The sequence below is a fragment of the Podarcis erhardii genome (genome assembly GCF_964252035.2).
Source record: "Podarcis erhardii genome assembly, chromosome: 6".
In the NCBI taxonomy this organism is placed as follows: Eukaryota; Metazoa; Chordata; class Lepidosauria; order Squamata; family Lacertidae; genus Podarcis; species Podarcis erhardii.
This window is the reverse complement of record NC_138510.1, coordinates 56,317,105-56,341,610: the sequence shown is the minus strand read 5'-3', so window position 1 is coordinate 56,341,610 and position 24,506 is coordinate 56,317,105. Positions and strand designations below refer to the sequence as shown.

The 24,506-nt window shown below is 38.8% G+C and overlaps 1 protein-coding gene across 7 annotated transcripts in view; it reads right to left on the bottom strand.

The window, feature by feature from the left end:
* The window catches only part of ELAVL4 (ELAV like RNA binding protein 4), a 94,234-nt gene that overhangs the window by 55,272 nt on the left and 14,456 nt on the right, over nt 1–24,506 (bottom strand). The window contains exon 1 of one of the 7 annotated variants that reach the window (XM_081868291.1): nt 22,307–22,541. The exons of 4 other annotated variants lie outside the window; for them this stretch is intronic. In XM_081868291.1, coding sequence (XP_081724417.1) covers nt 22,307–22,315 — 9 coding nt within the window. In that variant the 5' untranslated portion in view covers nt 22,316–22,541. Of the gene's footprint in view, nt 1–20,274; nt 20,561–21,537; nt 21,899–22,306; nt 22,542–24,506 lie in introns of those variants that run through there. 2 more of the 7 variants (XM_081868290.1, XM_081868288.1) reach the window with 2 other exon arrangements.

Sequence of the window (24,506 nt, the reverse complement as noted above, 5' to 3'; positions counted from 1 at the left end):
CAATACAGGGAAATGTTCATTTTCTTAAAAAATGTTAATATTCCCAGATGTCAAACAACATCTGGGTATTGAACTGGAAAGAACCTCACATTGTAGAAATAAAATCTTTTAAATCCCAATCTGACTAGTGCATGTACATGAAAACATCTATTTTCAATAGGAAAATATGTTTGAATGAGCAACAAAAGTTAAAAAAAACAAAAACACCCAAATTATTTAAACAAGTTTGACCAGCATTCACAAACTAGCAATTTCTAAGTGAGCAAAGGAAACTGGGAAATATGGTAATAAAATAGAATCACTTTCAAATTTGTTGGATGGGTTCTGAAACTAAAAGGGAGGGGAAATACTCAAAGGGACTGTGAAAGTTTATAATGGCAAAGAAAGTCGCTGTGGTAAAATACAACTTATCAAAAATTCATTAACTATAATTTCATATTATTTCTAAATGTTAATTAATGAACAGACTTAGAAAATTATTTCATAAAATAAACACTGATAAATAATGCAGCATTCTGTTGTCAAAGGCAATTCTTTCATTATCATTCCAACATGCTTTTGCATGTCACAACAAAGTGCCAGAGAGGACCCATTGCAAACTTAAGACTTGTAGAAACGCACTCCTTTAAAATAATTATTTTCAACACTGTGCTCTATTCTGCAATTGCAAACTACAGCATGTATAGCATCCATGTTTCAGAACCTGACTTGTTGCCGACAGATTATGGTAGCTAGTCTATGCATCTAAAACAAAATACAAAACACAGTTATACTACAAAATATTTTTTAAAATATATAAAAAATTGTCCAGTAGCACCTTAAGAGACCAACTAAGTTTGTTCTTGGTATAAGCTTTTGTGTGCATGCACACGAAAGCTTATACCAAGAACAAACTTAGTTGGTCTCTAAGGTGCTACTGGACACAATTTTTATTATTATTATTATTATTTATATATTCTGACTGTGTCAGACCAACACGGCTACCTACCTGAATCTACAGTTATACTCCTTTCTTGATTATCTGAATCCAGTCTGAATCCCTATATTAATTCAGTCCAAGTTACAGCTAATAGACAGAAAACCCATGTCCAATTAATCAAGTATTTTAAACACACACTAAGTAATTAAGTTAATATGATAAACTCAATCTAGGGGTATTAGTTCCACCCATCATGACTTTAGTAGTGTCAACTGCCGAACTGTGGTCCCTTGCATGCTCCTTTTACAAACAAACAAACAAACAAACAAACAAACAAACAAACTCCCTTCTTGTTTATACAACACCTGGCATCATAGAGGTCTCACTCCGACTATACTTCTAAAAAGCTGAAATGAACTTTGCCAATAATATTGCACTGGGAGATTGTATTCTTGATTCCTCCCCCCCCCCCAAGTCTTCAGATTCCAATAAATTAGGTGGTGAGATATACTCCTAACTTTTTGTGCCACACACTTTGGCAGCTTCTTGATTCTTCCTTTGTGGCTGATAGGGATGTGGGAGAAAATGGACTCAGTTTGCATTTAAAAGCAAATTTTCCCAATTCACACTTTTTGAAATAATATGCAAACTATAACACAGCCATCCTCCACAATTCACATCTCCAATGTTTGCAATATTGTTCTCCAGCCGTGTAATATGTAAAATATCCCTACAGTGGTGTACAGTGTGCATATAAATGCATTTATTAGTGGAAAATAGAAATACTTTGCAAAAAAAATGCATGTTAAAAAGAATCCATGCAAAAAATTGTATATTAGGAGAAATTTGCATTTTAAAAATCACAACCTGATTTGAAAATGTGAAGAATCAAACTGAATATTGCAAAAAAAAAGAAGAAGAAGAAGAAGAAGAAGACGAAGAAGAAGAAGCCAAAAATTAACATAGTCACCCATCCTCAGTTGCTGGTATAGCATTACTACTCCAGGAAATGAAGAATTAAAATGTGAGACCCCAAATCCTTCATCTTGTGCAGACATGATAAACCCATATTTCCACTAGCCAAAATGTTAGAAGAATACTAGAAGAAAGCAAAAGGATATACTGATGATCCTTGTGATCAAATCACACCAGTTAATGTCTTCTCTCTTACTTCCAGCCTATCTCTCATGTCACACTTGGATCAAAACAGAAATGCCCCTCAAGTATAAGGGAAATCCAAATCCAAGGTTTTCACAAGTGTTGATTTGAAAGGGTGAGTCACAACACAATCTCATACATGCAAACTCAAAAGGAAGTCTCAATAAGATGACTGGAGCTTATTCCTAGAGAAGTGGACATAAGGTTACAGCTTTCAACAAATACTTAATTTCTTCTATTTAAAACATTGGGATAAATGCTTAAATTTGTTTAGATTGTGCAATCAATGTCTTCTTGATATGTGTTAGCTATTGCATAGTTTTAGTATTTTATTGGAGGTAATCATGATAATGTGCTTCAAGGACAGGGCATAATCTCTTAATATATCAATCAATAAACTTATTCTTGTTTAAGTAGGCTGGTATCTGAAAAAACACCGTGGAAATAATATAAAAGCTTATCTGTGGGACCTTCAAAATGTATTTGCTTCTCAATAACACAACTGCCAAGTTTCAATGTCAATTACTATTTTTATTAAAGCTTCTGTACTGCACAACAAGACTTGCTATTATTTACTTAATAAATACATTATGAACTCAAAATAAAAGAGGAAAACTAAGTTTCAGAGTATCTCTGCCTCCAGGCAAATCCAATATCCCCGAAATAAATCTTTAACCCTCTGCATTTTGACACAACAACCTGCAAAAATGTATGAGGGTATCATCAACATTTTTCCAAAGAACCTTGGCGAAAAACAGAACTTCTTAGTTGCAGAAATAACTTGTCAAGAAAAATTAAAAGCTTCTGGTCTAATGGATGCTTATCAATGTCTAAATTTTTGAGTGACAAAACGTTACAACTTTTATATAAAATGTAAGATTCAGCCTGTGGCACTTTTATGGTTTCATACTACTGGGCACTGTAAGAGGCAAAATACCTGCATAATAACTGAACTATAAATAACAAAAATATATTGAAGTTTATGTTTTAAACGTTTACAGGGTTTTATATTGTATTTTATGGGGAAGTATGCCTTCATATAATTGTAAATTGCTTTCTAAAATCATATATAATAGTGTCAAAGGCCAGGGCAAATAGGTGCATCTTCAGCCATGATATACACTGTGTAACAGATGCACCTATTCTAGCCAGAAATTCCACAATTTCAGGGATGCTAGAGAGAATCTTCTCTCCTGGGCTAACAACCCCCAAGATTTTGAGGGCATATGAACCACTTAAAATCCAAGAAGATCTGTAGGGAAAGAGGCCATCTTTCAGCTATTGGGACCTAAGTTATTTAGGGGTTTAAACATTAGCATGAGCATCTTAAACTGGGCCAGGAAACAGGCAATCAATGCAGCTGTTCTAAAATAGGGTTTATAAGCTCCAAATGGAAACTGAGCCAGTAATCTGGCTGCTGCGTTTTAGACCAACTGAAGTTTCCAGGTCATCTTCAAAGGCAGCCCAAAGTAGGTAATAACAAGTACCTTGAATTGGAGCAAGAAACAAAGTGGAAGCCAGTGTAATTTAAGCAAGACCAAAGTAATATGGTCAGGAAAGTGAGCAGTAGAAATTATTCTGACCAAAACGTTTTGTACCAGCTGGAGTTTTTGAACACTTTTCAAGGACAACCCCACATGTAGTGTGTTTCCGTAATCTAATATGGATATGATTAATGGCTGTGTAACAATGTATGATCTGCTTTCTTCAGGAATGTGTGAACTAGTACGCTACCCAAAACTGGGAAAAGGCATTCCTAGATATTGCAGCTGCCTGTACATCCAGAAACCCCTCTAAACTGATCCTTTAGAAAAAGTACCAGAACAGTTTGTAATTCTGATCCCTGACTCGCATTTCTACTTTTGCATTTCTACTTCTGTCTCAGTTACATTAGTTGGTTTTTGACATAATGCATGAGAGAAATGGACTGGTTTGCACATCATATTAAATCAAGAACAAACTGTATCTTAATGTACATGCTTCTGAAAAGTTACTGCTCTGCTTCTGCTGCGCTGCCAGAAACAAGCCAGAGTCTGGTTTGTCACAACAATCCAAATCCAGGCTCTTGGTTTGTTTCCATCAAACCGTTGGGTTATCACTTTTGGTTTGTGAGTCTGCCTGGCTTCAGACACAACAAGCCAAGACAACAAGAGTAGGGTCCAGAGTAGAACAAATGTGTTCCAGCAGCAGACTGCACACTCACATGAAATGACCATTTGTTTTTACTATACTTAATGTGGTGCATGAATTAGGCCAGTGATGGCCAAACTTGGCCCTCCAGCTGTTTTGGGACTACAATTCCCATCATATCCCTGACCACTGGTCCTGTTAGCTAGGGATGATGGGAGTTGTAGTCCAAAAATATCTGGAGGGCCAAGTTTGGCCATCACTGAATTAGGCCAATGTCAATTCCAAAAAAGAGAGAAGCATATTGTAATGGTTGTGAGGGGGTTACTTGTGCGTAAATTGCCTTCAGTTTGGTCAGTTTGTTTGCTCAACCATGTTTAGGGTTAGAGCTCGCCCTCCGTGACCTGTTAGTCACTTGCAGAATCCGTCAGTGGGCGTTTCTTGAACCTCTTCCAGCATAAAAGCTGCTTGACCCCAAGTCTCCTCCTATATTCCCTGCGCGGAACGCGTCTGCACAAGTGAGGGGAAGGCAGGGGCGTGCCAGCGCTCTCTCCACTAGATTCGGGTGAAGGGTCTTGGAGCCCTGTCACCAATTCCTCCATCTCCCTCTCTTCTCTATTGGTGTTACGCTGAATTCCTTCCCCCCAGCTGGTCCCCTCTCCGGCATCGCTCTGGAGCCCTGCCTCCGCCTCTCGCTCTGATGTCAGTTCCCTGACACATATGCTTATGGCTACAACTTTCTTTAAAAAGCATCCTAGCATAATGTTAGGGCCAAAGAATACTTGACAAGATCTCCTGCTGGTTTTTATTTTTCCATAGTATAACAGAAGTAATTGAAAAGGGAGAATCCAATCAGAGGGGCAGTAGCTCAATGGTACAGCCTGTGTTCTGCATTCAGAAAGTCCCAGAATTTTAAAAGATGGCTCTGCTTCAGTTTGAAAAGTGCAAATTAGGTAGGTCTGCCTTTAAATGAGAATCATAGAACAGTGTCCCAAGAGTCATTGAACTGCAGGTATCACAGCTAAGAACCGAATAAGACATAAGAATTGAATAAAACTTCTGCTCCATCCCTATCTCACACAATATTACATTTGCTTTAGCCCTTGCTCTGCTACTGAGAGAACCACCCAGATAGGAGCGGCTCTATCTGATGGACAAAGCCATATTAAGAGCCCCTAAAAGTAGCTGCTTACAAGGTGACAGCATGGTTACTGCTGCATGGGCACACCGGTGGGAGCACCAAATTGGCTCCACTGGTGAACCAGCAGAGACACAACCTTATCAGGAGGGCGAGACAAATGGTAACAGTGTAGATGCTGTGCAGCTATTGCTGCAGTCATGGTCACAGAACAAGTCAAGACTGGGACTAGTGAGTCCTGAGGGAAATGTTGGAAACAAAGCAGAGCAGGAAGTGTACAAGTAATTTACTTATATACAAGCTTCATTCACTCGTCGTTTTCATTATCTTGAAAGATACAAGACTATATCTGTAAGGTATGTCCAACTTACTCTTGATGTGTAAAACTTGTGAGAATTAGAAAGCAAAGATTATGTGCCTTCTGATAATCACCAGTGCTCCATAGTCATATGCAACCTATCCTTACATAAATGTTTCTTAGAATCAATAAACTTATTTTAGTCAAAATGCTGACAAAATTCACAATAAAAGGCTGATTTTTCACGAAGGTGTCGCTCACAGAAAAAGAATTATCCCAGAAACTATGTATGTGACAAAGATATATTTGCCAAATTTACTCCAATATTTATTATAATTAAAGTGTTAGCTACAAATCCCTACATAGACTGTACTCTTGAGCTAGTTCTAGCATAACCACAGAGCTTCGGCTTTTAAAGACTTTGTTCCAAGACAAAAATAGCACATATGTTTTTAATTAACCACAGCAAAAACGACCACTGTATAGTCTCTGTTCATATTAGCAAACAGATATTCTTGTGTTGTTGAGTTTGCTACACTCATCATAGGTGAGGAACTCTTTTCTGTCCAAGGTCAACATTCCTTGGTGATTAATTTATTGGGGGTCACATGCCAATGATGAGTGGAACCATCTCTCTCTCTCTCTCTCTCTCACACACACACACACACAGTCATGGGCTGATCAAATCAGGACAATGCAGGTACAGTGGTACCTTGGGTTAAGAACTTAATTTGTTCTGGAGGTCCGTTCTTAACCTGAAACTGTTCTTAACCTGAAGCACCACTTTAGCTAATGGGGCCTCCCGCTGCTGCCGCGCCACTGGAGCACAATTTCTGTTCTCATCCTGAGGTAAGGTTCTTAACCTGAGGTACTATTTCTGGGTTAGGGAGTCTGTAACCTGAAGCGTCTGTTACCCGAGGTACCACTGTAGCTGGTTTGTAGGGACCCTGGGGGGGGGGTGCCCAACTTGGGGGAGCCAACAATGAGGATACTGGGAAGGAGCCAAGTGGAGGATCCCTCAACCTCCTTGCCTTGCCTGTCCCTGCGACAGGAACCCCAAGCCCTCCCTCCCTCTTCAGCCCTGCTTTCATCTCCAACACTTCCTCTGTGCCTCTAATGCCACCCATCTCAGAGCTGTCAGTCACTGGGTTGAGCCCTGCCTCTCTAGAGGGGTCAGACACACCCATCACCTAGATTCCGAAAGTGGCTCAAGGAGGCATGAACAGATAGAGCAGAACCTGTCTACCAAAAAACTATCCCAGAACTTCAGGCTTGGGGGACGTGGATGGAGAGGACACCACAGAATGCAGGAGGAGTAAAATCTTCTCTTACTATCTGCTCCCTCAGAAATTCCAGTAGCAATTAAGTTTTTAAAACTGCCTGCCAATGGCAGCGTAAATGCCATGAGGGGGAGAAGCCAAGGAAGATACAGTGCAGGCATTAGCAATCATGCCACTGCTCTCTCAACGTGGCTGCCCTGCATGTGTTAGAAGCTGTTCGGAGTATGCATGGGGTGAACCTTCTCACAGCTCACATACTTTTCTGCTGTTATCTAGTTTGCATTTGAAAATAAACTTGCTTTCTAGCCAAGAAATTCATTTTCTGTTTAAAATTACAGTGATACCTAGGGTTAAGAACTCAATTCATTCTGGAGGTCTGTTCTTAACCTGAAACTGTTCTTAACCTGAGGCACCACTTTAGCTAATGGGACCTCCCGCTGCTGCCATGCCATCGCCGCACGATTTCTGTTGTCATCCTGAAGCAAAGTTCTTAACCCGAGGCACTATTACTGGGTTAGTGGAGTCTGTAACCTGAGGCGTATGTAACCCGGGGTACCACTGTATTAAGCAATCTTTTGCTGTTTTTGTTTTGTTTAACTATAGTGTTCCTTATACTTCTAGCAAGTATCTGCAGAGATGAGAGGCTGAAGAATGACATATACGAACAGCATCACAATGCTGAGAACTTCTATCTTTAAAAATAGGATTTTATGCTTTGCTTCCAGTTTGAGGCAGTAATGCTTCTGAATACCAGTGGCTGGAAATCACAGGAGGGGAGAGTGGTCCTGCGCTTGAATTCTGCTTGCTGGCATGCCATGGGCCCCTGGTTGGCAACTGTGAGAACAGGATGCTGGACTAGATGGGCCATTGGTCTGATCCAAAAGCTCATCTTATGTTCTTATGATAAGAGCACTCTGTTTTTCTTCCTGAAATCTCTCCAACAAACTATGCATAATGGGAAGGTGAGCTTTCAATTTCCACCACCTATCTAAAAAAAAATTTACAAAAATTCAGAACTGTATGAATACATAAGGCCATCTCTGCAAACACTTTGCAAATGGCTTAGCCCCAGACCAGCTAGAAAATGCTGAGGTTGCTAAGGAGGCAAGAGACAATCTCGGTTGTGAGTCCTGGGGTTTTATTAAGTTATTTTGTGTTTTCGTTTTATATCTTTATGCTACTATCTTCAGATAGATAGATAAGAGCAAGTAAGTAAGTTAATTTTATAATGGTTGCACCATAACCTATCTTCATACAGGGTCAATGTTGCTTTTCTAAGTACTTGGGGGATGATAATTTAACTATCTGTTGTAATATTCTACTGCTAGGAAATAAAGGACATAAGGGTCATAGTTCAATGACAAACAGTTTAATACCAGAACATGTCATTCATATATTTAGATTTCAGATTTAATTCCTCCAGTGTAGTAGGCCAGGCGGAACACCTCCCTCCCACCTCCACCAGAATAACAACCCAACAAAATTCACCGTCACAGAATAAAGTGATGATTACGAGGCTAAGTATGTTTCAGAGGACGTAATCAAGGGATATTTGCCGTCAAAGTCAGAAAGAAAATATACACGTGCCAAGGTGATAAACCTCTACTGCCAGTTGCTGGGGACAAATAAGAGGTTGGCAATCATTCTGTCCTGTCTGCAAACATCTTTGTGACATGAGACTGGCCACCATCACAGACAATGCAGACCTCTAGTCCAATTAAACAAGTCCATTTTTATCGGAGAAAATGGGTCAAGTATGCATGGGTGGTGAGCCCAACACTATGATTGTATCCAAGGAAACTATGCTCAAAGAAGGCCATTACTTTCAATGGGTGTACTCTGGGTAGGACTGGATACAAGCTTGAGGTACTACACATCCACAAAGCAATGGGCAATGCTAATGATCTATTTCTGCTCCCCCATTACCCAGTCCTAAAATACACTTTCATTTGATGAAACTGAAAACAGTGTGATTAATGATAATGTATTTGATTCTGTACAAGTAACTATCTTGAGAGAGAGAAAGAAAAAGTAGCGCAGAACAACATCATTAGTGATTTCTTAGGAAGGGAATTGGGGATAGAGTGAAATTTGTAGAAAGCAGTGCAAGTATATAATGTCTGGCCATCTAATGTTTGAGTCGCTCCTTTAGCGGGTACTTAATACTAAAAGCTGGAAATAAAAACATACTACTTTCTCTCACCAAATGCCTGGAAATAAAAACATATAATCCTGTCTCACCAAATACATATCTTTTTATCTCCTATATCCAACCTTAGAATGGATGGTGGCCTTTAACAGGCAGGCACCAATTACGAGTTTGCAACAGAGTAACAAACCATTCCTTGGGAAAGTATTTACAACCAGTTTATCTGGCAGATCTAGGATGAAGATAGAAAGTATTTTAGTATTTCCTACTTGTAGAAGAGAGATGGCCATCTAAAGTGCTAATTCACTGTAAAATAAATAAAGTCTCATGTAAGGACTGATGTGAGCATGGTTGGAAGGGAATGAAGTACAGTGGTACCTCGGTTTACATACACTTCAGGATACAGACTCCGCTAACCCAGAAAGAGTACCTCGGGTTAAGAACTTTGCTTCAGGATGAGAACAGAAATTGTGCTCTGGCGGTGCAGCGGCAGCAGGGGGCCCCATTAGCTAAAGTGGTGCTTCAGGTTAAGAACAGTTTCAGATTAAGAACAGACCTCCAGAATGAATTAAGTTCTTAACTCGAGGTACCACTGTAACAACTTTGCTGAAGCAGAATCTGATTAATGCTCTGGGTGGGAGCTCACTTGGGACTCCTTTGCATGCAACCTTCAGTTCCACAATGAAAGGAAGGTAGGACATAAATATATATATTATTAAAACAGATCCTTAGAAATGAAACATTTGATAATACTGAAATGTTTGTTTTATAGGTATGATTCTTTGGATATACACTGGTGCACACTTTATGACATGTAATCTAGGTCTGAAACAGGGGTCAGCAAACTTTTCCACTGTCCCTCAGACCTTGTGGGGGGCCGGACTATATTTTTTTTTGGGGGGGGGGAGAACAAATTCCTATGCCCCACAAATAACCCAGAGATGCATTTTAAATAAAATCATACATTCTACTCATGTAAAAACACCAGATAGGCCCCACAAATAACCCAGAGAGGGATTTTAAATAAAGGGGCACATTCTACTCATTTAAAGACACGCTGATTTCTGAAAAGTCCGGGGGCCAATTTAGAAGGCGATTGGGCCGGATCCGGGCCCTAGTTTGCCTACCCATGGTCTGAAACATATTCACAACTATTTTTAAAGGGTGTGGGGAGAGTTGAAATGATGGAAAGTTTAGAAACCAAAATTTAGAGGGAAAAGGCATACCAAAATGTTAAATTGTGGAAGAAGCCGAGGAGAGGGCACAAATGACACTAAATACTTCATGTAGTCTGATATTACTATCACTGATATTACTACTACCTGGATGAACACAAGAGTATTTATTTTCTACTTCTATCAGTTGAACATCATGGCACTGTTACTCAAGTTCCCCCAGCAAAACTATACTATTAAATCAGTTTACATGTTTTGTTTACAATTAAGTAGTATCTATTTTTTGTTTTGTTTTTAAATGTATTTTTATTAAAGATTTTTTGGTTTGGTTTACAAAAGTATGTGCAATGTCTCTTTCCAAGTTGCATTTTCTACAGATCAGTTGATATGTTACATGTTTTGTCTTTGAAAACATTTCTGGTGATATATAGTTATATTTAGAAGTTTAACACTATCACACCTGTAATTACAGCTGCTCACTAAAATTCCAGCAATATTTATTTAATAGATGACATTTTTAAAATAGAGTGCCTTGACTCCTTGAACAGAAAAACTAACAGTCACAAAAACCCCTTCGGGGAATGTGGTGGAGAGTGTTGTGATAGGGCAAGCTGCAAGCATTCTTGGATAGCACTTCTATTGAGATCCATTTCTATTTGGGTTATGGTCTGTCCATGAAACCTTTACAAAGATCACGACCGGGGGATGGAGGTGGGATTCTGGTTCTCACTTCTGGACCTTGCTGTAGTGTTTGATATCATTGAGCATGGTTATCAGCTTGGCTAGAGCTGCTGACGGAATGAAGCGTACAAGGAGCCATCCAACCATCTTAGGGACTCTACTGTGGATTTGTGTAGGCTTTACTCCTTAGCCTTTTCTTCTTCTGAAGATATTCCGCAAGGCAGCAGAGGTTCAGGATTAGTTTTCCTTCTCCTAAATGAGCTACCTTCCCAGGTTGGCAAGCCCCATCTGCCACTCACTTCCATCTACAGCGCATGCAGAAACTGCTCTGATGGGATTTTATCAAACTTGACTGTCTCATTTTTACCTCTGAATCTAGTCTCAATGCTACTTTTTATTTCTTTATTAGATGTATCAAATAAATGCATCTACCCTCCAATATTAAAACATAAGATCTAACGCTTTTTAAAAAGGAAAACCCTCACATTAAATTCTAAAAAAAGAACTGCCAGCAAATAAAGGAAACTTTAAAACCAGGGACCAGTGCACTAATATTATATTATACTGCTTGGCAAATGCCTGCGAGGAAAGAACTGTCTTCAGCTGGTGGCACAAGACCAATAAAAAGAGGCTAAATGCATCTCCTGAGGTAAGGAGTTCTGCTATTTAGGTACACAAATGGAGAAGGATCTTTTCCATGTCCCATTGCAACCAACTGTGCCTCGGCCATTGCTGCGACTTGGAGAGCCCACTCTAGAAGGTCTGAAGGAATAGGTAGGATGGTATGGAAGGAGAAAACCTCAAGTCACTTGGGGCTTTTAAAGGGTCATCATCAAGACTCTGAATTGCAGTTGTTGCAAATGAAAACTACATGTCCCAACAACAAACAACTCCAATAAGTTTAGCTGCTGCATCTGAACAAATTGGAGCTTCTGTAGACTCTGTTAAAGGCAACCCCATTTAAGGATGTGGCAGCTATCTAATCCCAAGGTAACTAAGGCATTTCTCGCCAGTCTGAAATGCTCAGGAGCAGGTGCAGCTGAATAAAAGAACAATACATTTTTGGTGCTTTGAGGTGCACTGTGTACCATGATGAAAAGAACACTAACCAAAGGGATGGCATGGTATACACGTGGTCTAAGGGTCATGACTCCAGCATAGCTCTAGGTATGAAAAGTATATTCCAAGGGCAAAAAATGGACAAGATCTGCACAGAGATACCAAACACCTACTGCTGCAACTTTTCAGTTATTCTAAAGCTTTTGAAAGACAGACAAGATGGTATATTGCTAAACCAGCAAGTTTTGCAAAGATGAACTTAAGTTTGCATGTGAATAAAATACTTCATTGCTGTCAAATGTGAGCAGCATGTAACAACACAGGCGAATGCTACACTGAAGAACAAACAGCAGATGACATATTACAAATGGGATATACTTCCTGCATAAAACTCTAAATGACCATTCAGTTACAGTCAGCTGGACGTTTAAGGCAGTAATAAAGCCTTCTAATATATACTTTGACAGAACAAAATAGGAGCACTTGTTATGTTATGTTATGTTATGTTATACAAACAAGGTTTCATCATTGTGAACAAGTCAAGCCAATAAGAAACTATTTTCAAATATAGAGCTATAAATGTGTATAGTAATTGTCATGCAAAATTTCACCCTGAAAATATTAAAGTATACAAAATTCATTATATTCTATCAAAGCCAATATCTGATTCCCAAGACAGCTGAGGCTGTGACAGTCAAATAGGTAAACTTGAGATATTCAAGTTTAAACTACAGTTGTATCCAATATAACCATACAATATAAACAGTGTTTCCTATCTTCCCATGAGCACCTCATCCTACAAAGAAATCTCAGATTAAAATGGTAAAATATAGATTATAGGATTATTATTTTTTTTAAAAAAACAACAACAACAAATTGGTTACCCTAAATTAACTGAAGTTTCCTCACCTGAAGTTGATCATGGCACTGCATACCATAACAAAATAATTGTGTAGAGAACAATACAGATTAAATTCTGGTTACAAAACAGCTCTGCCCCAACAGGATTAGTAACACCTCGCAAATGGTGCATGATGTTCAATTACTGTCCACCTACATTCATACTGTCTCCTACTTTGTTCACAAATTGAGAATAACCTATCAGTTCATTTCAAGTGTATAGGACATGACAATGAAGTGATAATACAGAGAGCTAGCTATGTTGTTATGTGCAACTACAGCCGCAGAAGGGCAGCTTAGGTCTGGTCTGCATATTCAGCAAAATGAGGTGACAGAGACCGGTCACAGGATGGGCTACAGGTATAAATCTTTTTTTTTTTTTTAATATTAAAAAATCCCCCTATGCAGAAGTTTCTCTGCAAGTGAAAACTAGCATCTTAGGGCCTGGCACTCCCTATCACCTGCAGGTTTAAGTGGGTACTGCCTCATTCTACCATCTCATTATGTTGCGTGCGTATACCAGGACTTGGACTGTTGGGATGCAGACTGAAGCCTTTTAAAGACCAAAACTGTGGTGGAAAAATATTGTTTCCTCCTCCTTCACTAAAATGTGCTGCTAACTCACACCTCATGATTTCCACAGCTAACTAAACTTCCAAATAAAGTTGTGTAAGAAGCACAGTGTTAATTTCAGCTTTTATTTTCCACTTCATCAAATATTCAACTTACAAATATTTTCTTCAGATCTAGTGCTAGCAAAGAAAAGATACTAAAAATATACTCATTTTACAGAAATAGCAGTTCTACTGTTAAATATACACCACACTTTCTGAACGATCAAACATGATGTCAACTCATTAACCACATTCAAGATTCTCTGAGTAGGTTAAACTCGCAGTAAAGTTTTTGAAGTGTTCCAAACACATATGCTACTATGCAGAGCTACTGAATTGGTTCCTTCAAATGGGCACATTCAAAGCCGTTTTAGTTGCTATACTAACACTGCAATCCTAAATACACTTACCTAGGAGTAAAGATGTAATCCAAACCCCCTACTGAATACAGTAGGACATGTACTGATGTAGCCATGGCTAGGATTGTGCTGCAGGTCAAAATGATTTCAATGAAGCTTACTTCTGTATAGATATGAATAGGATTGCATTATAAGTTTGCCTTTACAATGCATGAATCTGTCTAGACCTGGCTAATTCGCTACAATAGCTGTTCTTACAGAAAGAACAACTGATGCTCCAAAGCTGTAGCCCTCCTTAAGTAGGATTAAGCCTCAATGAATTCAGTGGAGCTTGCTTCTTAAAAGGCTCCTGCAATGTGGCACTGTAAAAGCTGCACCTTAACAGCACACCTGGCACACATTAGAAAGAGATATGGATATTTATGTAATCAAAAATACATGCATTTCAACAGCAGCCCAGCAACAGAGGCCAAAAGAAAAAGGGGGGAAGAGAGACATCACTGTAGATGTTAATTATAAAACATAAATTATAAAATTTACAAGTTCAAAGTTAAAACTGAAAATGAGCTGTTAAAAACTGCTCACTGCATTCAAGCAACCTTTTGTCTGGATCCCATTTCTATTTCTGAAATACCACGTTTGTTTCATACTAAATGTAAGAACAAAACCTGTAGATAAAGTTGAACCAATATGTTATACCATTGCTTCCCATGCCTTTTGTGCAGGATGCCGCTGTCTGGTGGATCAGCAGCCGCCAGGCTGCGGCCTCCCCAGCCAGTTCTTGCAATGTCCCACAGGATCTGGCAAAAGTACTAGGTGGGCAGGATGGTCAAGGTCATTCTGTTACGCATTCTATACTTTGTGACAACCTTGGGTGGAATGGCATTGGGCAGGATCTCAACACAATGAGAACCTCCATAAGAGGTCTTGGGATTGGGGGGGGGGGGGAATCAAGCCACACCCCTAACTCAAAAGGGGCCCGGCCTCCCCCCCCCCAGTGGGAACCCAGATGCCCGGTCTACACCACATCAGAGTCTAATGCTGGCCAACTCTCATGGGTGCTTCCCAACTGTCTGGCAGCAGTATTTATTCCAACACTGATTCAAATGAAGACCAGCTCCTTGCCTGACGGCCATGCCAACACTGCTTATCTGCTGAATAATCCAAAATAAATAAGTGGCCTGCTTCATCCCAAAAATATGCATTTGTTGCACTCATTCCCACTGCACTAATGAGCCGCAACTGCTGCACTAGGATTACCTTCAGTTCAATAACTAATTCAGTACTAAGAAATGCTTACAGTTGGAGTATACATTGATGGCAGCACCAAAAAAGTGCCAGTGTTAGATGGATGGTGGCAGAAGAAAAGACCACGTATGCTTCTTCTTTGACTTTATGAGCAGACAGATAATGTAACACATTTTAGATGGTGGTTCAACCTTCAAAACACATGTCTCTTTCAACTCCCAATAGCTTGTGGGCATACCCTGTTCTAGTAGTTTCACTTTATATGGTTCAACCTTCTCCCTTCGTATTCTACTTGAAGGTTTCACATTAGCTCAACTACTAGCACCTTTCAAAATATCCTAAAGGTTGCAGAAGATGTTGGAAAAGGTATCTGAATGTTTCAGTGGGCATTTCTATCTGACTCCAGAGGGAATTAAAATCTAGATTCTAGGTCTGCAGGTAAACAGAATACTGTAATTCAACTGTCTTTAGGCCCTGATTTTGACAGGAAATTCTGCAGTTAGGCTTCTTAAATTTCATTGAGGTCACTAAGATTTAAGCAGCTTGAATGCAGAATCACAGCCTTTGTCTTTTAAGCTTGTGATAAACACCAGACTGATTTCCATTTTTATATGCACTGACAGGAAGCTTTCAAGGCCAAATGTATGTTAACACAATTCTCATATGAAATATGTCTAATCTTAGTTATCAGTGTGCTTTAGTGATGATAAACATTAACAGAATAAGAATACCCTTGTATTCCACAAAAAGTAGAACACAAGTGTAGGGTGTTGTTTTTAATGGAAAAGCTGTTTTAGGTTTAGGTTTTTCTTACGACAACCAATATGTCTTGAAATCCATGGGGCAGAGGCTTCTGTAATTCTTATGTAAGCTGATAATACACTGAGGTCTTAGTCATTAAAAGGCCAGCTCCAGTTAGAACTAATTGGTGGGGAAAGTTATCCCACTACTACTTACTTCTATGTTAATTCCAAAATACCTTTGTTAGAGAAAGCGATGGAAAAGACAACACTCCTTTATTAACTATAATTCAGCTTGGAGAGTTTTTAAACAAGTTTGACTGGTACACTTCATTTTTCACAGCTCTTTCCCACTGCTAAGTCTGCTTACAGAGGGCACTTTATGAAGATGGAGCCCGTCTGCTATTTTTCAGGTGCAACCTGGAGAATAAATACACTAACCAGCAGAGTGAATATCAAAAAGGCTATTCTGCAAGGCCAACTTACATTACCATCCAGAGTGAAGTACTGCTTATTGTTACAATGCAAGTGAATTTCTAACATTGCCTATAAAACTTCTAGGTTACAACACAGGCGTATTTCTGGTCAATATTCCAATCTACAGGGAGTTAGAAATTACGAGTGTCTACGTATCATATCAATCAAAAAGCAAATATGCCTAGGGCAATGCAAAAGTGATCAGAATTTAAAGATGTTGTCTACTGGAAAGGATCCAGTGGTATCACAGTCCAAAGCCAACACTCAGAAACACTTAAGCACACACAGAAGTGCTTTGCAAGGATTTTCCTTGAAGTGTTACAAATGACTACAACTTCTACATTCATGTGCATCAGTTTCAAGTAAACAGGCAAACAGAATATCCCCTGTATCATCAAGGTTTAGGATCACTGAAATGGCACACAACACATTGGATCAACACCCAATCCAGTGCTCCTGCATGTGCAGATAACCACATATGCCCACAGCATTGTCTCTGCTGGTTTTAATGATACAAGCTAATTTAAAATTAAAGTACCTCTTAAGAGGCCAGGCCAAGGACATCTCATCTGCCCATCACGGTAGAGTACTGGGCATAATTGTGTTCACCTTAGCAACAAAGGAACATTTCAGCATTTTATATATGTTCTCATTCCCAAATATAGCCCCAGCCAGCCTTGCATAGAGCATTTCTAAAAAGCATGTTCAGCCTTTAACTGACCTTGTTTCTTCAATGTTCTCTCTGCCTTTTTATCCAATTTAATTAAGGGTTTCTCGCTGCTTCTTGGTATTTCCTGGCTCTTCTAGATTACTACCTCATATTAAAAGGTACAGTTAAGGGAAGAATAATGGATGGGAATTATTCTCAGTTTCCTCTTTACTTCTACAGGGCCCCATGGGCACAAAAGCTGTGCCATGGCTAAAGCAAACTAATGTAGTTATTAGAGAAAATAAATAGCCCTGGCCATGGAGGTAATTCTTAATGAATTAATACATAAATGATTTCTAGTTGTGGGAATCCCATCAAATTATTACAAATATTAAATATATGTTCGCCATATACAGCTACACGGCTTTTTAAAAACATTGCTGCTCCAAAACTATTGTCAAAACAATTAATAAGGGAATGTTTTTGCTGCCCCATGCTATCATTTAAGAAGAAACATAGATAATAATTAAAGCAAAAAGCATACGAAGTCAAGCTATTGACACTTCTACTACACAAATTCAAAATTTGTCCATTATCTCTCATACTGGATTGGTACATTCCCTCCTCTGTTTATCCCTTCATTTTCCCTTGACAGCTTAGTTTACACAATTTTTGCAATGGCATATAAATTTACTACCTCTGCTTTCTTTTCTTCAACTCTAAGCTAGTGACCTATAAGTCTTCTACACTTTAAGGTGTTTAGGAGATCGCCTGAAGGAATAGCTAAGTAAATTTTGAACATTGCTGATAGCTCTCCTGTACATAGTAAATCTGTGTTTAATGTAAACGAACATATTCTTCACTGGTTATAATAAACTAAAAATATAGGATAAGTTTAGCCAAAGTACTTTTTAGAAAGGGATGAAAAGAATAAATGTTTTCACTGAATTATGTATTTTTCTACCATAGGATTATGTACATCTCATGCAACCTTGTCTGTTCTCACAGAAGACCAAATGTGTTTAGATTTACTAAACCAAAGCAATAGAAGCACAAGTGCGCACATGCTCGCATGCATAAACACGCAGACACATACACCCCACTCACTCATCTACCTCTGAGAGAAGAGCAGAAATGGCAGAAGATGGGTAATTGCCTTTCCAAAAGGTACTGGCCAATTTTACAAAATCTGATGCCATCAGTGATTCAGCCCTGCATAAAATTTCTTGCAATTCTTTTCTCCCTAAACCCCAATGACATTGAAAAAAATACTGCATTGCAGTATTTGCCAGTGTATCAGAGGGTATTCTGTCAGATGCCCCAAAGTCAAACCAAATAAGAAGGCATATAATCACATATAGTTAATGCCACACAACAGAGGAACTGAAAAGTGTGACAACGCTGCAAGTGCAATTAAATATTCAAGCTGTACTCCATGCCCACTCTGTATCTTAAGGTCCTGGATTATGTACAAAAATATCAAGGATTTATATACTCCTGAAGTTACTTTATGTGGGTAATCATGCACAGCCTAGAACCATAACCTCTCCACAAGGTCATGCATACATAAGTCTTAATGTTACGTATGTAGTAACTCCTAACAAGCTTTCCCAGCGACATACTAGGCATTCAAAAGTTTTTAAAACATAACTTATGGGGCAAAACGTGTGGAAGATTGAAAAAAGAAAAAAGAAAAGGTATTACCAAAAAACAATTTATTAAGATTCCAGAACACTGAAAAAATAATCCATTGAAGTTTGAACTCTAGAGGTTTAGAACTCTTCTATGCCTATTAAGAAGAGAATATAACCAAGCCCACCACTGGAAGCATCCTTTTGTTGTGATTCTTTTTTTGGTCACCCCTTTGTTGTGATTCTCTAATACAGCATGCTAGTTCTTCCTTTACCAACGCAGCCAAAAGAGGCAACAAAAAGAAAGGAGCCAAAGGAAAGATGTCCACCTAGAAGAGCATCTTTCTATGTAACGTGCCAGTTTCATTAGTTATGTGCACTGCAATAGGAATAATTATAAATTAAAGTATGGAGTCAATATTTAAACAATCCATAACTATTTGTCCTGACTAGAATTTTGTAAACTATAGATATTTAAATAAAATGCTTCACACATCTCACCTGCTTTAGGTATGCAATTAAAGGTTCAGTGCAGAAACAATCATAAATAATCTGCTGGTTTTATATATTTTTCTTCTACAAAGGTTCTATTCATAAGCTTTCATGTTATCCAAGAAAATCTTATGTGTATAAGCTAACAGTAAATAAAGAGCCACATATACATAGAAGCTATGGATATTACATCCATCTCTGGCACCAAAAATCTGATAGCTCAATGCCAATGAGATATATGTGAGGAGGAAATGAAAATCTACACTAAAATTGTGTAGAGTAGATGAAAAGAAAACCCTAAAAAAAACACCTACCAAAATGATTCAAGAAAACAATAGAGCTGTATGCCAATACTCTATGAGAATGGGGAGGGAGACACTCAATAGTCTGAATGTGGAATGAAGATTATGAACATAATATTGCATCTGAAAATGATTTTTTAAAATTCACCAGTTTCCATATATGAACCCATACAACTTTCTTTTCCTATATAGCAACATGGTCAATTTCGTCTACCCTGAAGTCTCCAAAAGAATTAGTTAAGGAATGAAATCCAAGCAGACTTGATTTCTCGTCTTTTAATCCTTCTAAACACTAGCATTTCCATTCTAACTGATCATTCAAATTATGTGCCAAAGAAAGGGAATGCAAAATTTGGCAAGCATAAAAGGTGTGCCCCTGTATTTCTGGTATGCTTCTCTTTTATCCTTGCCATACATTCCGGGCATGTGCATCCTTAGCCTTCTGTATTATATTTACCATCACCTGCCAACCAACAAAGTCTTCTAATGCTTTACATGCCCACTACCTTCTTTTAAGAGATGCTATGCTATTATTTTGTGCCCGACAACATATGGCACCATAAAAATTAGCAACAGATACTTAAGTTTGTTCTTAACAGCACCTAGCTTATATTTTTGTATTTTAAGTACTGCTTCACAAAAGACAGATAACGTATTGCAATAAAAGATCTGTAAGACTGTGGAAATTAAGTTGGGTAGGAAAAAGAGTAGTTTCATTATATTTGAAATCTGCGATTCCATGCATAAACTAAATGACAGGCTGTATTTACATTAAATAATGATTCCACTACAGAACCATGTCATTTCATAAAACACACAACGAACAGCACTTCCACATAAAAACCTTTACTTAGGGTAAGTTTGTGCACAGTTCTCACCCTGACATTTGATGAATACTCTAAGAGAGCATTTGCAAGTCTGCTAGTTCCATTCAGCATCCTGTATCCTTATAGTGTTCTGCTTCCCTTGCGCCTTGTACTTTCTTGCACATGCAATTTCACATCAGAAATAAAATGGTTAAAGAGCCCCCACCCACCATACGCAGAAAAAGAACAGATGCAGAAAAAAAGGATTCTAGAAATCACTGTAAGCTTGAGCCAGAAATGTAATTAACACTTATTTATAAAGAATAATTAAAGTTGTGACTGCCACAAAGAACACCAAAGATAATTGAGGTAGCCCCAGAATTTTTTTACGCTGTTTGCAGTATTCCCACATGACTGCCACCTGCTCCCCCACTCAGCTTCCCCAATGCTCGTTTCCCCGGCAACCTTTCATTGGCTTTTCCTCCCAGCTATCGCTTTCAGTTCGGCTGCTCAGTCTAATCTTATTTGTTTTACACCCATCAAAACAAGCAGCTAGACAAAGAAATCCTATAAGAATAGGGAAAAGACCATAGCTTTGTTTCCCAGTTTATAATAAATATCCAGAGAGAGAAGAGGGAACGCCTGCAAAATGTTTAATTGAAACAAAAGTAGGAAGAATGAGGTGAATGTTAATGCCTTTTCCCTCCCTCCTGCTGCCCCCCACCTCCGTGATTTGCTCTGTTCTGAAAGATTCAAAAGTCCATATTTGATAGAGCCATTTTGCACAATCTATAAGGAAAGCACAAGAAACAGCGAAGGGGGTGGTGGGGAGGGGGGGGGGGAGTAGAGAGAACAAGTCATGTAGTTTCTGATTTTTCTCTGCTGGAAGAATGCTCCAAAAATAGAAATACTACTATCACACCAATGGATTTAACTTCCTTCGGCAGAAAAGAAAGCACCCTTGTTTCACAATAGTGTTTGGATTCTACGGCAACAGTACATGCAGTCATTAGATTTCAACTTAGCAATCGTGCAGCACAAATGAAGATTAAAAGGCGTCTTGTGCTGGGGACACACTACAAAAGCACCGCGACTGTCAGCGGAGATCATTCAAATGCATGCTCACTGGATGAAACACTCAGTGCCACGACACTTGACTATATTTATATAATAGTTGTACATACACATTACATACACAGGTGCCCCCATTAAAAGCCAAAACAACCTGTAATTTTATTTATGGCTCGCAATCTGCCACCCTAAAGAAGCATAATTCACAAGGCATACCAACTGCACCAAGCCTATATGGACAGTTTGCTGCCGGCATCCACTTACCATTTTCAAGCCATTCCACTCCATCTGTGATCACAAAGATGGACCCTTACAGCCCCGCACAGTGTCAAAAGCAAAAAGAACGTTATGTAAAAGCTGACATTCCTTCTTACAGAACTCCTGCCCAACGATGCAACAAATCGGCATATACTAGGCGCTGGTACACATGCAAGCCGCCTCCTCTTTTTATGAGGTCATGACAGGAAACTCTTTGAAATACAATATGCAGCATTTACTGAAGCTCCTATAAATCACTCTCTTAAAAAAAAAGGAAGGAAGGAAGAAATACCATGCCTACTGCGCAATACACCAAACCAAAAAGTATCAGTCCCAAGGCAATTGCCTCCTTATTTTATTTTTTTCAAGGATTCCATTTTGCGTGTGTGATGCCCGCGTGTGAATGTGGGGGAAATAACCACCCCAACCCCCGCCTTCAGCATTTCTGTTGGCCACACGCAGCCTCGTGCTGGAAACCAGCCTTTTCTTTATTCCAAAAGAGAAATGATAATGACCTTAAAATGGCAAAGTACATCGCGGCTGCCCTTTATTAAAAGCGAGGCAAGTATATCAATGCGAGAGAGAGCAGGAGAGAGCGAGAAGGAAGATAAATGAAGGGAGAAAGACATTTAACAAGCGAGCCAGCGGGAGCAAACTAAACTCATGTGACAACACAGACTGATTAAAATGCAGACTTGGGGAAAGCTATATGTTCTATACACAGACTATGAAAGACTGCTGTAACAAACAGATTTTAAAAACTACTAATACCTACCATAACCATTCTTAATGGCAAATAATAGGTCTTGCAAGGCTTCAATTCCTCTAAGGATTTGATATGGTTTCAGGGAACTAAATGTGTTAGAATGGTATCTTTTTTTATAAATTAAAAATCAAAATCAAAAATCCACAAAACACACAGTGCTGTTGTAGGGTGCAGCAAAATGAGGAAAACAAAACAAAAACCCAAGCACTGTGATGAAGCCCCCTGATTTTAAAACGTAGCTAACAACTGAATAGAGCCTTGATGAAATTGGCTAGCAGCTTCTCCTTTTTACATCCATTTATGGGACCATCTGTCAGCTGAAAGCAAGATCCGATTGGCTAGGGAAACTAAAGGAGGCGTTGCAACATCAGGTGCTATTGAAATTAGCTACTGCCAGATTGACAATGTTAATGATTTGGTGACCTCTACAACAACAGAGACCAGATTTCTGAACTGCTGCTTGTGTCTAGTAATTAAGGGCCAGTTTAGGAACATCACACATGCATGGATTTTACCCACACCTCTTTCCCCCTTCCTCCATCAGTCACTCAGAGAGAGGGGCAGTTTCAGGCCACACCTTAGAGTTTCCAGCACTTTGACACTCAAGTGTTACACCTCAGCCATGCTCCACTGACTCCATCCTCACCTCTTCCATGCAAGGCTGTGAAGTCTAGACCATTTAAACCACCTTATCTTTCTCGACAGTTGCTTTCCAGAGAAATGCATATTTAATGATCTGCCTCTAGGCTTAAAAGATATGACAAAAACACTTTAATGCGCATCTTAACTGTATTTATTCATTGGTGCTACGGTGTTTAGTCTCTACATAATTCCCGAAGATCTGCCCATAATAAAGGACGTTCATGTAATTTGTAAATTTGATTTACAAAATTACAGTCACGGGATATTTCTCAGCACAAAAATTTAGGCAGAATGTTCAGGTAGAAAATGGGGGGAAAAGATTTTAGGGATTTGTTTTAGGCACTGTTTTGTTCTGGTTTAAGACCAAAACGAAGACAGTAATGCTTTTCTACACTTTACAAGAGAGCATTTTTAAGTCTCGCTATGGTTGTGGAAATTTCTTTGCTTATTTGCTTCTGAGAAAATAAAAATCACAAATGTGACACAAAATGTCACAAACTTTTCACTGTCCACCCACTTAGTGAAAATACTTTTGATAAGGATATTTTCATTTACATTTGCAATAAAAAAGAGTTTGTTTCCAAAACGCATTCACTATTCATATGTTTGCTTCAAGCAGCCTAGTCTATAAACTAGAACCTGCTCATACTATAGCCAACTCAGATTAACAATTTTACACACACACAAAATATGCTCTCACTGAATGTTCTGAGCAAAACTATTCTGTGTGCCATCTGAAATTAGCTAAAACGTTTCCAAGCTATTAGAAACGGATTTGTTTGTCAGTTTCTAATGCAGCCACATCTGAGTAAAACACTACCATGGGCCATGCAGCATACACATCTTCCACTGAGACCACAATATTACTATACAATGAGCAAACATAACCCATAACGAAAATAAAGAAGTGAAAACTGAAATAAAAGCAACTCGCTGAAAAAGAAAATTGTACACTGTTTAAATAACTGTAAGCTTCCCTTTTGCTTCTGGATCTGATTGCTCTCTACTTAAAACTAAGAGATTCAACTAACCCATTTCAAAACTTAAAAACATCAAGTAGTACGACGGTAGAGTAAATGGCTGGGCAAGAGGATGGTGAACCCCAGCTGTAACATGCAAGTTTCATTTGTAATAGTGATTTTGAATTAATTTCTGAGAGGTTAAAAAAAAAATTAAACAGAGTAAAGAAATCCTTTCTCCATCCTTTTCTCCGTCTCAACACACTTCATTAGCCACCGTTTTTTAAATGTCCAGAATCATTATTCAGCTCTTTGTCTTAAAATACAATTGCAGATACAAGCATAAACTGGCTGTCTTGCCAACCTAAAAATCCATGCATTTTGTACAATGTACACCAACGCTGAGAACCACACAAGAAAAATATTTAAGAGAATTGAAATAAATAAATAATAAAGCAAGTGGGGGGGGGGGACCACAAGGCAAATGCACCAATGTCCACAGAGGCCTCTCTCTAAAGACAAAGGCAGAATCCTATTGTTGGTGCTGGGGTAACAGTCTTATTATCAGATTTCCAATAGGACCATTCATCTTTCGGGGGGGGGGGGTG